General features: G+C 36.9%; 1 protein-coding gene across 3 annotated transcripts in view; it reads right to left on the reverse strand.

Moving 5' to 3' along the window:
- Nucleotides 1-17,822, reverse strand: part of pigg (phosphatidylinositol glycan anchor biosynthesis class G) — a 192,483-nt gene that overhangs the window by 133,594 nt on the left and 41,067 nt on the right. For 2 of the 3 annotated variants that reach the window (XM_022683537.2, XM_049484390.1), the window contains exons 5-6: nt 14,814-14,952; nt 5,684-5,896 (exon numbers count right to left, since the gene is read on the reverse strand). In XM_022683537.2, the coding sequence (XP_022539258.2) occupies nt 5,684-5,896; nt 14,814-14,952 (352 nt within the window). Of the gene's footprint in view, nt 1-2,499; nt 2,983-5,683; nt 5,897-14,813; nt 14,953-17,822 lie in introns of those variants that run through there. The other variant, XM_049484391.1, reaches the window with a different exon arrangement.

Raw genomic sequence — 17,822 nt, forward strand, 5'->3', positions numbered from 1 at the left:
GTGGTATGTTCTATGATCCTTAATTTACTTTTGGATTTTAGCTTTTTACATATGTTTTAACATACAGCTCTGAAAAAAAAAATGTTTATTTGATTTTACCAATTAAAACCTCTGGAATATAATCAAGAGGAAGAGAGATGATCACAAGCCATCAACCCCAACTTTAACATTTTATAATTTTTCAGGTTATACTATATACTAGCGCATCTCAAAAAACTAGAATATCAATAAAAATATACTTTATTTCAGTAATTCAGTTAAAAATGTGAAGCTTATTATATATTATATTATGTAGAGTGTATTATCTATTTTCTACTTTAAGCATACAATTTCTTTTATTGTTGATGATTACGGTTTACTGCTAATTAAAGCCCAAAAATCCGTGTCTCAGAAAATCCTTAATTTATTTTTGGATTTTAGCTTTTTACATATGTTTTAATATACAGCTCTGGAAAAAAAAAAGTTTATTTAATTTTACCAAATTGAAAACCTCTGAAACATAATCAAGAGGAAGATGGATGATCACAAGCCATCAAACAAAGCTGAACTACTTAAATTGTAGCGTGAAGTTATCCAAAATCAGTGTGTAAGACTGGTGGAGGAGAACATGCCAGGATGCATGAAATATGTGAATAAAAAACAGTTTTTTTCACCAAATATTGATTTCTGAATTTTAGGAATATGAACTTGTTTTCTTTGCTTTTTTTAATATAAATGCTCTAAATTACAATAATTTTATTTGGAATTTGGGAGAAATGTTGTCTGTATTTCATAGAATTAAAAACAATGTTTATTTTATTCAAACATATACCTATAAAAAGCTAAATCAAATAAACTGATTCAGAAACTGAACAGAGCTGTATGTATCCAGCATTTGCTGGTATTTGGTAAAATCAATTTCACCTATGTGGTGTGAGATTTTTTTTTTTTTTTTTACAAATTGTGGACTAATATATCAAAACTCTTTTTTTCTTTTTATATTGATCTATTTTCTCCTGACATGAAAGTTAATTATTATTTTTTTTTTATTTTATGTTAGTGACAATATATCTTCTGCCTACCGACTATTCTATTATTTGGATTAATCACATCCGAAATCAGTTAAACAAATAAATGAGCACTACTAAAAACAAGCCTTTTTTTTTACATATATATTTTATTTGTCTATAGTAAACGTCAGTTTTTATTTCTATTTTTTTAAATATATTTTTAAATGTAAATGCTCAGCGGCATTGTAAATGAGGGTCCCTATCCAGTGTAAATAATCGATTGCTTGTTTAATATTCAGTGTTGCACCGACTACCGACTATTCTATTATTTGGTTTAACCACATCCGAAATCAGTTAAACAAATAAATGAGCACTACTAAAAACAAGCCATTTCTGGGACAGTGAAGGACTGAGCAGCCTGAAAGCTCCGGATCTCAGTGAGAAGGATGAGCACCGATGCCTCAAGAGTGCTTTATTAATTGCATTATTATTTTACCAGACGAGGAGAATACACACAGAGTGCCCTGAAAGCCACATACAGATTGCTTGTGTTCTCAAAAAGCATCAAGTGATCCATCTTTCTGACAGAATGGCAGCTGCTGAAGAACCTCATGGCTACTGTTGCCTGCAATTGCCACATCTTGTCCCATAATGATGACACTGAAAAGTGGACACTGTCTGTTTTAATAAAAATGATGCGCAGAGAGAGAAGAGTCCTTTTTATCATGTTTACTACAGAAGGATACAATAGCTCATGTTTTCAGTCATTTTTCAATTTCCGACCCATTTTAAACCACTGATTTAATAATAATAATAATAATGCTATTTCAGTCTAACAAAAAAAAAACGTTTTAATAGCAAGGTTATGTCGACATTGGGATTGTCGTACAATAAACAGTATCCTAAATTAATAAAACAAACTAACAACTCAACAAATTAATTAAAATAAAAATATAAATTCAGATGAATGGCCTGTCCGCTATAAGCAAACACAATGGGAAATATTGAGGGGAAAAAAATAAAATAAAATGATTGAGATTATGTAAATTTATTGTACAATAAAGTTGATAATGTAATTATTACAGGTCTAAAAGTTGATCCAAAGTCAAATATTTATTTATTTAATTCCAACTCTCTTATTTATCCTTTTTGCTTGTTTACTGTGTTGTTTATGTAGCTGAATGTGTAATTATGTTACCTAATATTGGCCAAAATTGGCAAGCTCATGGACGTTAAAAGGCCACAAATTAAGAAAAATGAAACCTGATCTGTACATAAACAAATCAACACTCAATCATTTAAAATGCAATCAAATGCAAAACCTACATAAGCTGAATTAAGCTGTAGAACAAAAGTTGAAAGGCTAAAAGCTAATGCTAGCTAAGTAAAATATCACTATTTAAGTGAAGTGAATTATGTAGTGATTTGAGTCTGAAGTTGTGCTGTAGCTTTGTGCTGTGTCATGTTGTGGAGGGTGTGTGTTCAGTGGGTAGTGCAGTAAGTAGCTCACCCTTGTGGAAGTTGGGATTGCTGTCGAGGAGCAGGCTGCTGAGCTCCTGATTCACTCAGTCATCCAAATGCAGAAGCATATAAAACTTGCTCTCCCTGGGCAGTAGAAACAGCTTCTCCAACAAAAGCCCAATAAGCGTTTTGTAATCTGATCTTGATTTCAGAAAAAAACAGTACACGGTTGTAGGTGTTTCAATAATTTTACCATATAGTTTAGTGTATGGTGTAAAACAAAGCTGTGGAAAACAAAGCTGATGACTGCAGTAAGTTTCTCACTAAGGGTGGGAGTCGCTGCAAATGAAATCAATTTCAAATCTACAGACATCTTTAAAAGACTTTAAGTCTTAACACACTCCTCCTTCACGCTCTCTGACTTTTACCCCACTGTCACACACCTCCAAATGGCAGGGCTGATGCACATGCACTCAACATACAACATACATGCAAGCCAACAAAAATGCATACATACTCAAACAGAAACAGGTATATGTTTAAATAAAATGAACATTGTTGTTTTATTCTAGAAACTATGGACAACATTTCTCCCAAATTCCTAATAAAAATATTGTCATTTATTTGCAGGAAATGAGAAATGGCTGAAATAACAAAAAGATGCAGAGCTTTCAGATCTCAAATAATGCAAAGAAAACAAGTTCATAACTTATTCATAAAGTTTTAAGAGTTCAGAAATCAATATTTGGAGGGAAAAAAAAAAAACCCTGGTTTGTAATCACAGTTTTCATGCATCTTGGCATCATGTTCTCCTCCACCAGTCTTACACACTGCTTTTGGATAACTTTCATGGTTTTGGATTCCATTCCTGGTGCAAAATTTCAAGCAGTTCAGCTTGGTTTGATGGCTTGTGATCATCCATTTTGCTCTTGATTATATTCCAGAGGTTTTTAACTTGGTAAAATCAAAGAAACTTTTAATTTTTAGTGGTCTCTTTTTTTTCCAGAGCTGTATATTTACTGTACACAGACAAACACATGCAAGAGAAGTGTGTAAGTCACAGATAGAAGACTGTGTATCGTGAGAGTCATGCTGAGCGTATCCTGCTGAGTGTGGATATGATTATGCTCCATAGAGGAAAACAGTTTCACACACACACACACACACACACACACAGACTAAATAACTGGATTTGGGCTCAGACTCCAGTTCGCATGGATTTAGAGAATTCCAAACGCTGAGCCCATGTCCCTGCCCTCTCTATTCAGAGTACTGCCAGGCTGCGAGGCTGTGAAGAGCAGCGGTGGTGATGAAATTGAATTGGATTGAAAACTAGACTGTAAATTTGCGAGGTGTGCAAGCGGGAAAGCTGCAGATCTGTGTTGCAAGACTTAAAACACAACACCCAGAATCTGGAGTCATGCCCTGAATCTTATTACACTTCACTGCACTGGCACAAGAGGTTCAGAACCGCACCAAATAACAGAAGATTACAGGAGTGATTCACATTCTGTGATCATACTGCGAGAGAAAAAGAGGAACATTGCCCTCTTCAGAAGATTCACTCGATCTGGCCTTAAATTTTAAATAGAATTTAAACTACATGTGCCAAAAGTCATGAAAAACTTTACCTCAGTTTGTACTTAAGAACCCTCACACCTGCATAATTTGTTGTGAGGTGATATCTAGTGAATGGCAAGATATGGATGGGACATTACTTTTTGGAAATTGTAATGACATTTAATATTTCGGTACCACTCTAAAATAAGACTACCTTTATAAAGGGTTTATAAATGGTTTACAATTAGTTTATTAATGACTACTAATTAGGTTGTAAATGCCTTACAAATCATTAATAATCAATTATGTGGCTGTGGATTCACTATTTGGCAAACAACAGGTCTATGTACATTTCTACGAATGTGTTATAACTGATTATTAATGATTTTTAAGGCATTTACAACCTAATTAGTAACCATTAAAAAAGTAAACCATTTATACACCCTTTATAAAGGTAGTCTTATTTAAAAATGGTACCAATATTTATTTATCTTCTCTCATGCCTCATATCATTGAGCACACTAGTGTATAAACCTAAAATAAACCCAAAATTATATATAAAGAAATGTTTAATGCTGAAATGGCACTGATATTGCAAACTGGGCATCCAATACTAAAGGCATCCAAACTATGAAAAAACATATCATCACTGTTCTATGAAAAACACTTATCTCCATTTTTGTTCATTTTTAGTTTACTACATAATTTGAACTGACAAACTGTCCCCTACACCGTGCCAACATTTCTTGATGAACGGACCAATAGAAATACTTCACAATTACCTGAAATAAACTCTTTTTACACTGACTTACGTTAAAGTTTACAAGTTTTTTTTCTCTCTCCTGTAAAGTTGCTGTTTTGGACATACTTGTTTTTCATTGGACAGCAACGATATGAAAGTATTTAGTAAATAAAAAATATGTTTTATATTTTAGATACTTCAAAGTAGGCAATTTCTCAGTCAGTTTTATGAGGTAGAGTCACCTAAAATTCAGGCTTTCAGTTAACAGCTGTGCTGAACTTATCAAGAGTTAACTACTTAAATTTCTTGCTCTTTCAATGAATTGTGAAGGGGTTTCACTTTAAAAGTATCCTGAAATGCAGCTGCAAAGACCTTAAAAATATGTTATAATGAAACTGGCTCTCATCAGGAATGAGCCAGGAAAGGAAGAGCAAGATTTTTAGCAAAGTTACCAGACTCAGAAACTGCAAGTTAACAGCATTCCAGATAAGAGCACCTAAATGCTTCACATTTTGTGAGTATTTTGGTTTGTTTAACACTTTTAATATATATATATATATATATATATATATATATATATATATATATATATATATATATATATGATATTATTTGTGTCCAATTAGTGTGTTTTACTCAATCTGCATTAACCTTGGCAAAGTTAAATAGTGCAAGTTCTGTACATAAACACATCAACACTCAATCACTCAACATGCAATCAAATGCAAAACCCACATAGGCTGAACTAAGCTGTAGAACAAAAGTTGAAAGGCTAAAAGCTAATGCTAGCTAAGTAAAATATCACTATTTAACTTGAAGTGAAGTGAATTATGTAGTGATTTGAGTCTGAAGTTGTGCTGTAGCTTTGTGCTGTGTCGTGTTGTGTTGTGGAGGGTGTGTGTTCAGTGTGTGGTGCAGTAAGTCAGCTCACCCTTGTGGAAGTTGGGGTTGCTGTCGCGGAGCAGGCTGCTGAGCTGGTGGCCGTTGATGTGGAGGAATCGGAGCTGCTCCCTGAGTGAGGCCTCCTCGAACATGGCAGGGATCAGCCGGCCCACGCTGTTCTGAGAGATGGGCAGGGCTAGAGCCAGTGCCAGAGTTGGGGGTAGATCCACCTGCTCCACCACAACAGGCTGCTCCAGACCCGCTGAACAACAAAAACAAGAAGCATATGTATTGTATATAATACGTATCAATATGTGCTTGGTTTTATACACCTGTGGTCATGGAAGTGATTGGAACCTGAGTTCTATGATTTGGATGAGTGAGCAAATTCTTGTGGCAATATAGTGTATCTCAGTGTTCGCAGTAGTACTTGTATCAGCACCATTAGCAGCACTGCGGTTGTTCAGGTAAATAGCAAAAGCTGTTATTGGCAGATAAAAGATCCTGGGACACCCTTATTTTTAAAATGAATATATCTGGTAGCAGAAGCATATGGATGCCTATTTATTATAATAGTTTGGTTTTTTTTTTTCACCCTGGGGAACACTACTGTTTTCAATATAAAACAGAGTACACTTACAACGCCCTTCATAATTATTCTTTTTTTTTTTTTTTTTATCCTGACTAACAAATTATTATTTTTTTTTCATAAAATGACCTGTTCCACAATTATTGGCACCCTTAATATTTTTTTGGAAATAAATGTACTTAAACCATTTAAATCATTTATACTGTAGTTTACAAAGTATCTAGGAACCTTTAAATAGTAATTCATCGCCTCCTGTTTCCCTGGGGTATAAATATGTGGTTACACAGAGGCCTTTTTTTATTTCTCTTACTTACTTTTAAAACACAGGAAGGACAAGAGAACACACTTATCATGTTAGCCCTTTTTTTACATTCCATTACATTTGGCAGATGCTTTTGTCCAAAGCGGCTTACAATAATGATGTACAGAGGTGTGTTAGAGATGTGTTAGAGGTGTTAGGAGAGTAAGTGCTCTTTGAAGAGCTCTGTCTTCAGGAGTTTATTAAAGATAGCGAGAGATGCTCCTGATGCTCCTGATCTGGCAGTGGAAGGAAGTTTGTTCCACCATTGGGGAACTCTGCATGAGAAAAGTCTGGAGGAGCGCAGCGGCCGGGAGGTAGCCTAAGCCTTCAGGAGTGATCAGTGCAGGTAGGAAGGAGCTGTTCAGTTCTGTCAGCACCTTGTAGGCGATTGTAAGAGCTTTGAATTTGCGCCCATTGGTTTTGGCTGGTTGAAGATCAGCCAAACATGCTGCTGCATTCTGGATCATTTGGAGTGGTTTTACTACACAGGCCGGGAGGCCAGTTAGTATGGCATTGCAGTAGTCGAGGCGTGAGGTGACCACTGAGAGTGATAGTCATAAGCTTATATACAGAAGTTATGAGTTATAATCATAACTTAGTGTAAACTGGTGGAGTTTTTAACAGGTGAGATTTTAACTGGGACCGTCTGCTAGGGGTGTGCCATATCTTATCGTACACGATAATATCACCAACATTTTTGAATATCGTGAACAATATGATACCCTGAAATATCCCTCATCCCTCAATAAACACTCACCCATAATTTTCGCATCAGGGTACTACTTTTTTGCTGTTTTAAGCAAAAGAAAAATTCACATTGTTCTCATTTCCTATTATATATCTACTAGAGACAGATTATATCTGTCCAGTATCATTTATTTTTCTTTAATCCTGGATATATGAAGATATTTGGAGTGCATTATGATTATAAATATCATGACATTCTGACTCATTGACTTCTGTTACAAATCTGCTAGTTAGAGGTGTGCCATATCATATTGTATACAGTAATAACATGTAAGTTTTGTTTTGTTGCAGTATTGTATTTTTTTGTCATATCGCCAAAAGTATTGTTATCGCGATAATACCATGATATATCATGATATTATTTCAGGGCCATATCGCCCACCCCTACCATCTGCTATGGTCAAATGAGAGCAAGATAGAGCTTTTTGGGTCTGGGGTAACACTAAGGATGACTATGCAGAAAAACATCTCATGCCCACTGTTAAGTATGGGGGAGGATCAGGGGGAGGTGATGCTGTGGGCCTGATTGAAAAAAATAAAAATTTATTAGAAGCCAAAAAACACTTCTTAACCAGGGGTGCCAATAATTATGTATACACTGTATACACACACACCCAAACACCACAAGAAACAGCCGCACACCTCACACGCCTCCCTCACTTACATCAACAAATCCTGAAGACAGAATCAGGTTTAAAATCTTTCATTTCATCTGCAGGAGGAACTTGTGGAGTGAAACAAATCTGACTGCACTGTCATACTTTCACAATTTCAATTACACTCGCAATATTTCACGCACAAATATGTTTATATGCATCTTTGCAGAGCACACGGCCTGCAGGGCTACTTCAAGTAAAAATGCCAACGATACTAAGCCCATATTTCGGATCTATAATGCAGAATATAGCGCATGAACCCAGTCAGAGCCGGGCTCTAGCTGTGTGTCTTCTGAATGAGTGTGTTTATTCCTGAATAAATGTGAGCACGGAGTGTGAACAGGCGCGTGTTATCTCTGAAATAGATCAGGCAGGAAAAGAAACAATTATCACGATCATCCAGGCAGTGTGGAATAGACAGATGCTTAGCCCATCCACACGTTCGTCAAGGAGAGAGAGAGAGAGAGAGAGAGAGAGAGAGGAACGATAATGAGCCTCTCACATGCTGTGCCAAGACGTCAGAACCTCACACTCTAGGGCACAAGCAAACAGAAAGAAAGAGAGAGAGAGAGAGACGGAGAGAGAGACTGTGTGTGTGTGTGTGTGTTTGTGCACATGCACGTGAGAGAGCGAGAGAGTTTAATCACACAGTCAAACGCATTTAGTAACACCTTGGCTGCAGCGACATACAGCAAGCATGCTCACAAAACAGGAATTCTATTTCACCGTACTGAATACGTTTATATTTTTGAGTGTGTGTATGTTTTTGAGTGTGTGTGTTTGTGTGTGTGTGTGTGTGTGTGTGTGTGTTTTCCCAACACATTCATAATCAATTACCCACCGTGCTAATGCAAATGACGAGACGAGGGAGGGGAAAGGTGAATGAGTGTTTTGAATTAGCAGACATGGGACTCGTTAAACGCGTGAGCAAAAGGCTCACAGCTACAAAACAGCCCCTGCTAACAACCAGCACCATCAGTTTAACTCAATCAGACGTGTGCACGTCCAGAATTACCAGCCAGAGATGAGCTTTCAAAACTCATTCACGTTACATAGAGGCTGCATGAGGCTGTACTGTACATGTACATCTGTCAGTGTGGGCTGTGTTCTCTGGGATCAACACGGGGATGAATCACTGTGAACGCTGCAATTTAGGATGTTTAGCCTGTTTAATAAAATATTGATCTGTTTAGACGGTTTCATAAAACATTGATTGGTAGGAATTTAAATAATGTAACCATATGTCAAGCACATTTGCCTTCTTTTTTGCTGTTACATTTTAAGCTACTTTAAGTTACTTTAAGTGCCTTAGGTGAAAAAAATTGAAAAAAAAAATCTATGTCTAAATAAAGCCCCTTTTATATATATATATATATATATATATATATATATATATAAAAGGATTGATACATGGTTTGGGGTGGGCATTACTGCCATATATCACTTTCAAAAATGTACTACTGCAACAAAATAAATGTATACTTTAGTTTTATTGTGTATACGTGGAACAGTTTCATACATTCAGTAAAATAAATAAATAAATAAATAATAGTATATTATAGTATAAATGCTTGTTTACCCTGAGTTTGTATTAAATAATAAATAAAATAAAATAAAAAATAAAACAATAACAACAAGATTCTAGGATCTACAGTGCAAAATATTTAAATTCCACACAAACAATTAAAATAAATACAATAAATAGATATTAATGATAGCTTTTATTATTATTATTATTTTTTTTTTAGTAATTAAATTTGTGATGCAATTGTTTATATGATATGATATGACATAAGCCTATTTGTTAAACATAAAATAAGCTTTATTTTTTTATTTATTTGTTTGTTTGTTTGTTTATTTATTTAAGAATACCAATAAGCCCTTAATATTGCCCAGCTTTAGAGGTCGGATGTGGACAGACCCAATAAAAAAGATGGGGCTCCCAATTCAGGCTGTTTAATAAAACACTAATCTAGGCTTCCTAAACGCAGCTTAGCACAAGTTTTTCTACATTCATTTATCTGACCAATTGCCATAACCGAACTGTGAAGCATGGGGGAGGGAGCATTGTTTAGCTTAATAAATAAATATAAAAAAAGAAAAAAAAAAACTTTGATGACTGTATTACACTTTACAGCATCCCTTGACATGAAATAATGCTTACTATACATTAAGCTTGGATTGCAGTTTGCAGTTATAATTTGCGTCCACTTACAGTATTGTTTGTTTCACAGTACAGTCGTGGAGGCTGTGCACATTATTGTGTCTAGCTTGCACATTCCTCCTCATGCCTCCTAATTCATTAAAGCCGATCTCAACCACTGTGCATGCGTATGTGCACAGCTGCCTCTGGCTTAAGAATAATTTTACAGTGAAGGAAGCGGCGAGCTCCTCTGTAAATAAACATTACAGCCGGAATGACTTCTTAATTTGCGTTTATTTGCAGAATCAGACCCTTTCCCTCGGCTCGGCACAACTTCCACCTCAGTGTGTGCGGTGGGCTTTAAACATCATTATAGAGCCTCAGTCAAAGAGAGAGGAAACGCTGCTGCTACTGCTGACTGGTAATTTGCTGTATAAATGTATTGTAGGGACAAGACACGTGCACCCTCCAAAGTACTGAAGACTGGGGACACCAGCTGTAACATCCCGCCACTAATAACAAATGTTATTCTATTAACTGATAAAAATCAAACACAATTCTTTATATGATCAAACATATAACAGATTCTTTTTACAAGGTTTTATAGAAACAGTCCCCCATTATGTTTAATTTGTTTACTAAGAAACATAACATCGATATAGTACAGCATACCAAGAACTTGCTTCACATTTTCAAAATACAAAGAAATGTGTATATAAAAATATATATATATTAAGAGAGCATATAAAATGATGAGTTTCTTTGATTTTTATCAAATTGAAAACCTCTGGAATATAATCAAGAGGAAGATAGATGATCACAAGCCATCAAACCAAGCTGAACTGCTTGAATTTTTGCACCAGGAGTAAAGGCATAAAGTTATCCAAAAGCAGTGTGTAAGACTGGTGGAGGAGAACATGCCAAGATGCATAAAAACTGTGATTAAAAAACAGGATTATTCCACCAAATACTGATTTCTGAACTCTTAAAACTTTATGATTATGAACTTGTTCTCTTTCCATTATTTGAGGTCTGAAAACTCTGCAACATATTTGTTATTTCTGCAAATAAATGTTTTGAATGACAGTATTTTTATTTGGAATTTGGGAGAAATGTTGTCTGTAGTTTATAGAATAAAACAACAATGTTCATTTTACTCAAACATATACCTATAAATAGCAAAATCTGATAAACTCAGTATATGATTTATACTTATTCAAAAGGATCCATCATAAACCCCTTCCTCCACAGATTGCTGTGCATATCCAGTGCCTATACATTCAGTTATCTTCCAAATAAGAAAGAAAATGTTATCATAATTCTCTTAAAAGCATAAGAATTATCTGTTAGAATAAATCATATTCTCTCCAAATGTAACATATTTGTCAGTTCAGTTAAAAATATTACCTTTGATTTATTCATATATGATTTTAAGATTTATGATGATTTCTTATTTTATCTTATTCATTTTATATCTTTATATCTTTTTTAAATTCTGGGTCTTTTTATTTATTTATACTTTAACTTTGACAATCCCTTCCATGTGTATTGGCTCAGCTACACTGTAAATAAGGGCCACCCTCAATGTACTCCTAGTTTAAATAAAGGTTGATTGATTGGTTGGTTGATTGATTGATTGATTGATTGGTTGGTTAGTTGGTTGGTCGGTTGATTGATTGTGAAAGTTTATTCTATTTATTCCTGTTTATTCCGGAACATAAGGATTTATTTATTTATTTATATATTTTTTGTTTTTGCTACAATGAGTGAATGATCAAGTAGAGTAATCTGGGTCACGCTTAGCTGATAATTAGTACTGGATCCAAGTCTAGCTGAATAAACCGTCCCACATTAGAAGAATGCAGCTGATTCGTGTTCCCTGTAAAGGTAAATTGCTTAATTATTAAGAGATTAAAAACTAAATGTCGTGACAAAAACACAAAAGGATGGCAAAAGGTTTCCTAAAAGGTCACATTTATCACAGACGATGAAAGGCATGGACTAATTCCAGCCCACCACTGACCTTCCAAACATAACAGAGAACGTCCGCCTCTATTCTACACCGGCCAACAGTTTATAGTCTTTCATTTTGCAAAGAATGCGCAATTATTTGAGCAAAACAAAAAAAAGTATGCAGAGTATGTCTCCAAAAAATGCCATCAACATTCTGAAAGTTTTGGGTAAACAGAGCACAGTTTTTACCAAAACAAAAATGGATCCATTTAGAGTGGTATGCAAATTTTGGAACATTCCAGGTCAAAACTTCCAGTACTGCACTGACCTGTAATATGCCATGCATCATCTCTCAATATGAAATGTACTTTACTTTTTACAATCAACCACATTAAAAACACTGTGGAACTCCAGCTGTCAGAGTCTGAAAGTATGAAATACAGAGGTTGGACATTGAAACTGAAACACCTGGTTTTAGAGCACAATAATTTATTGTGGTGACGGACAGTTCTGGTGGAAACAGGAGAGTTGAGGTGCACATTGAATTCTGCCATAATTTGATCAGCCGTGGTTTTATGTTATTTTGATACAATCCGGATTAGTACCCGAACATCCCTTTCAGACAGCTTCCTCTTACAGCATCCACAGTTAATCCTGTTGGATTTGGTTCACCCTTCTTGGTGGTATCTCGCTGACATTACCCTGGATACCGTGGCTCTTGATACATCACAAAGACTTGCTGCCTTGGTCACAGATGCGCCAGCAAGACGTGCACCAACAGTTTGTCCTCTTTTGAACTCTGGTATGTCACCCATAATGTTGTGTGCATTGCAATATTTTGAGCAAAACTGTGCTCTTACCCTGCTAATAAATCACCAAATATTATTAAACCGACCTCAAAAGTGCAGTGCAGCAAGATTCGCCACAAATCACTGAGAATTAGAAATCCTACACAAGGGTAAAAATCCCCCTAACAGGAAATGATAGACTCTTAACCGGCTACAAGAAAAAGGTTTACAAGCTGTGACACTTCCTAAAGGGGATCTTACAAAGTACTGACCATGCAGGCACAAGCTTTTCCCTTTTTTATTAGTGTTGAAATGTAAAAAGATAAAAAGAAATATGTAACATTGTTTTAAATAATTTAAAACATGTGCCATCTCTTATTTAATGCATTTTCAAAATCAGGTTCTCTACTACACGCCCAGCTATCAACTATTAAGACTTTTAAAAAGATGCACAAATGTTGCCATGGGTTGGATTGGTCAAAAAAACAAAACATTTTGTTGATAAGAATTAAAAAATCCTGTGTTGATAATGAGTAAATAAATAACTATTTTTCATCCTCTGCAGACATGTAGTCAGAGGAAGCTGGCTGCCACATGCTTACTGAATGAACCAATTACCATTAGTTTTAAGGTGCAATGTTGAAAACAAGTACATTTGTGCTGTCACTTCCCAGTGGGCAGTGAAAGTCATATCAATGTCTGCAATATTCTGAGATTTTTTTTCCCCGTCCAGAACTACCATGTATGTATTTTTCTCAGACGTCCTCTAAAAAAAAATTACAGGCTGAATTAAAATCCTACGGTTTTTCGCTGAACTCTGTCATTTTAGTCCTGTCCAGACCCACATCTCCTCACGTTTAATAAAATAGCTATTTGTCCACTGCTGTGCACTGTAATAACACTTTGGCCGCGTGTGTCCACGGAGATCCCTGTAAACACAACAGCCAGTGGAAATGGAGGAGCTACTGAACGTGTCATGTTATGTGACCGAGAAAACCTAAAAACTCACTAGTCCTCCTGTTTTTTCAATTGCAGTACGAGTTGCAAGAGTTTTATCACTGAGTATTAGTGTGAAATATTTTTCACAGACGTCCCCCTGAGACACTAATCCCATCCGGATAGGGCTAAAGTAATATGTTTGTAGTTTAAGCTTGGATGGGGAAAGCGTGGGAAAACCCCCACCTGTTGTGAGGTGTTATCTTGTGAGTGAAGCTGAAAACTGGCCTGTGTTTGAGAAAGACCTGACAGTGTGAAAGCTGTGTGGGTATTTAACATCCTTCAATCCACGATGTTACAAAGCTTCCATGGGACTCAATACTCCTCACATATCTCATGATGTTTGATATGCCAGTGTAGTTTCCTTACCTAAGCATTGAAGGGTTCACCATGGAGGACACAGTGAGATCATTGAGGGAACAAGTTTTGTGAAATGAATGTAAAAAAAAAAAAGTCCTTAAGCTCAAGCTTAAGAGGTGCTGGGCAATGCAGCAGGACAATGACCCAAAGCACACAAGTAAATCAAAGAAAGAATGGTTGAAAAAGGGAAGGAATGCTAAATACCATTTAAATGCTTTAAAATTAGAGATTCTTATTATCTTATATCAATGTGAGGGCCTGTATACAGTTTTCCAGCTGATCTCATAAATGCTCTATTGGCAATAAGAAGTTTGGTGACCTGGCTGGCCAAGTAAGTGTTGGTGTTGTTATATGGCAGCAATGTTGCTGGAAAACGCTTACTGTGTGTGGATGAAACACATGAATTGTTAGCTCTTTCATGATGAGAGGCAACAACATGGGGCTTCAGGATGTTCTGCACAAATTGCAGAGCTGTTAGTGTCCCTCACATCACTACTGCAACAACAGTTCCAACAGTCAGGGACATGTGTGTGTTTTGTTTTTTATTTTATTTATTTATTTATTTTTGTCAGTGAGTGTAATATAGCTGCCGGGCCCTACAGTGGACAGGTGACGAGGACCACATGCCAAATAAATGGGGCCTTACCTTTCCTCTGGAAGGCAGGGCTGAAGAGGACGAGAGGGGTGCTGACTTCAGGTTCTGACGATCCTCCGTGGCTGCCAGTCTCGGACATGCCGTGGTCGCCACACAACACCAGCAGATTAGGAAGACTGCCCTCGGACTCCTGCAGTACACGGCAGGTGTCAAAACAGCAGAGCACAAGAACAGAGAGGGCGCAAACACACTTGACAACCATAGAAGGAGGGGGATTGGCGGGGGAAGAGAAGATAAAAAGGTGGAATGGAAACTCTGTCCAGGTACAGAGGCTGTCCAGTGAAGCGAATCACTGTCGTACACCCTGTCTCTCTCTCTCTCCCTCTCTCTCACTCTCTCCCTCCCCTGAGGGATATTAGAGTGCTGAGCTGTGTTTCACATCAAACATTCTCTCAGTGTCTCTTTGACACTCACTGCTCTTCTAAGGCCACGCTCCCAGCAGCCCTCTCCAGTCCTCTGCCCAGAGCAGATCACACTCTAACAGAGCCGGCTAATGCCATGCCAACAGCTAACCTTGAAAGGTGTTAACTTAGCCTTGCCACATTCACCGCTGACCCGAGCTTAATGGCCTAAACGCCGGCAGTGTTGACTTTAGCTTTTAGTAGTGGGAAGCAGCATTGTAGAGTTTGCACTGTGTGCTCCACTGAGGCCCACCGTTAACACTGTAGTGGGTTGTGGTATGACAGTATACTCTACAATACTGAACATTTACTGTAACTCTATTTTACAAGCAATTTAGACGGGGTAAGGGGTGCAATATACAGCTCTGGAAAAAGAAGAAAAAAAAGAGACCACATAAAAATGAGTTGGAATATAATCAAGAGGAAGATGGATGTTCACAAGCCATCAAACCAAACTGAACTGCTTGAATCTTTGCACCAGGAAGGGCATAAAAAGTTATCCAAAAGCAGTGTGTAAGACCGGTGGAGGAGAACATGCCAAAATGCATGAAAACTGTGATTAAATATCAGGGACATTCCACCAAATATTGATTTCTGAAATCTTAAAACTTGAACATGAATATGGACTTGTTTTGTTTTCATTATTTGAGGTCTGAAAGCTCTGCATTATTTCTCATTTTCTGCAAATAAATGCTCTAAATGACAATATTTTTATGTGGAATTTGGGAAAAAAGTTGTCTGTAGTTTATAGAATAAAACAACAATGGTCATTTTACTCAAACATATACCTATAAATAGCAAAATTAGATAAACTAATTCAGACCTCACATTATGCAAAGAAAACAAGCCTATGTTCATAAAGTTGTAAGAGTTCAGAAATCAATATTTGTTGGAATAACCCTGGTTTTTAATCACAGTTTTTATACATCTTGCCATGTTCTCCTCCACCAGTCTTACACACTGCTTTTGGATAACTTTATGGCACTCCTGGTGCAAAAATTCAAGCAGTTAAGCTTGGTTTGATGGTTGTGATCATCCATCTTCCTCTTGATTATATTCCAGAGGTTTTCAATTTGGTAAAATCAAAGAAACTCATCAATTTTAAGTGATATTTTAAATCTGGAATTTAAGGAACATGAAACTTACAGTGTGTACCATGAATCTCAGTATTTGTTGTGTATTCCTATTCAGAATGAGATTCATGCACTGACACTAACCAGAAATATTATCTTAATATTATATTCCTGTAACTAATCACTAAAGGAGGACTAAAGGATGACCAACACAACACATTTTATGCCTCAGTAATAATACCACTGTGTCAACCACACAAGAGAACTGTCATATTGCTATCTGGTCCCAGCTGGCCTTAAAACACAGCTCTGCTCATTTGAGCCAGAGCAAATTCAATCTGAACAAGTCCTGAAGTCTCCTCCTGCAGTCTGCTGCACTGTTCCCTGCAGTGAAGAGGATGGCCGTATGGCTGGCATGTGTCTCTGAGCGACAGGCGGAGATGCCATTACAGAGTGTCAGGAACAGAGATGGATGAGCATCAGTCTGGGAAAAAGTGTTCTCATTGCTCCCCGTATTCAACTACTTACTCCTCCTGGACTGTAATAGGGCCGCGGATAAGAAATGGAGGACAAAGTGTGCAAAACTGATAAAATCCAATACTAAACTAAGTGTTCTGTGCTGGCTATCTTTCTCTCTCTCTCTGCCTTTGTCTTAGTCTCCTTCACCAAAGCTTTCGCGCTGATTTACAGCACAGCTCTCCAAGGCTACCTGCTTGTTGCCACCAAAACACATACATATCCAACGCCCTTCACATTGATTTAATGCCGAGGAGAAGGAAGCGAATCCGAAACGGTCAGCGTGTAACCAGAGGAGATGAGAGTAGGCGCTCAGTTTCAGACTGATGCCGGTGATTTTAAAGAAGCTTACATCTCCTCAGTTTCTTCTAAGAATCTGAAGATCTGGATCTGTGTGCTGTTCAGAAGTCGAGTGACGTGGTTGAAGAGAAGCTGTGACCCTGTAGTGATCAGGGCCAGCAGAGCGATGAAAGATGCTGTTGTCCCCAGAATCACCTTAATCTTACTGAGGGCAGCAGTCAACGAGCGTGAGGAGAGGAATCAATGTTGCTCTCAAGTTGTGAAGGTGTGCATATGTTTGTGAGTGTGTGTGTGTGTGTGTGTGTGTATCTAGCTGACAGTATCAAAAATGAGGTCAAAAAGGAGCTGTTCACACAGCCCAAATAAGGGCTCAAAGTTCACTCAAAGAAAAAAATCTAAGCACGAAAATGAAAAAGACTGAAAGAAAAGAAAGAAAAGAAGCTACACAGACAGAAAAGAACTCATGAAAGAAATGACAAAAAAAAAGAAAAAATCCTGTATAAGGACTCTATGTAATGCTCTATGTAATAAGATGCTCCGGATGCTCTGGATAACTGGATGATCTGAATAAGAAAAAAAATGCTCTGGATATACGGATGTTCTGAATGCTCTAGATCAGAAGATGTTTTGGATGCTCTAGGTAAGAATATGCACCGAATGCTCTGAATAATTGGATGCTCAAGATAAGAATATGCTCTGGATAAGTGGAT

Source organism: Astyanax mexicanus, chromosome 10 (assembly GCF_023375975.1).
Source record: "Astyanax mexicanus isolate ESR-SI-001 chromosome 10, AstMex3_surface, whole genome shotgun sequence".
Lineage (NCBI taxonomy): Eukaryota > Metazoa > Chordata > Actinopteri > Characiformes > Acestrorhamphidae > Astyanax > Astyanax mexicanus.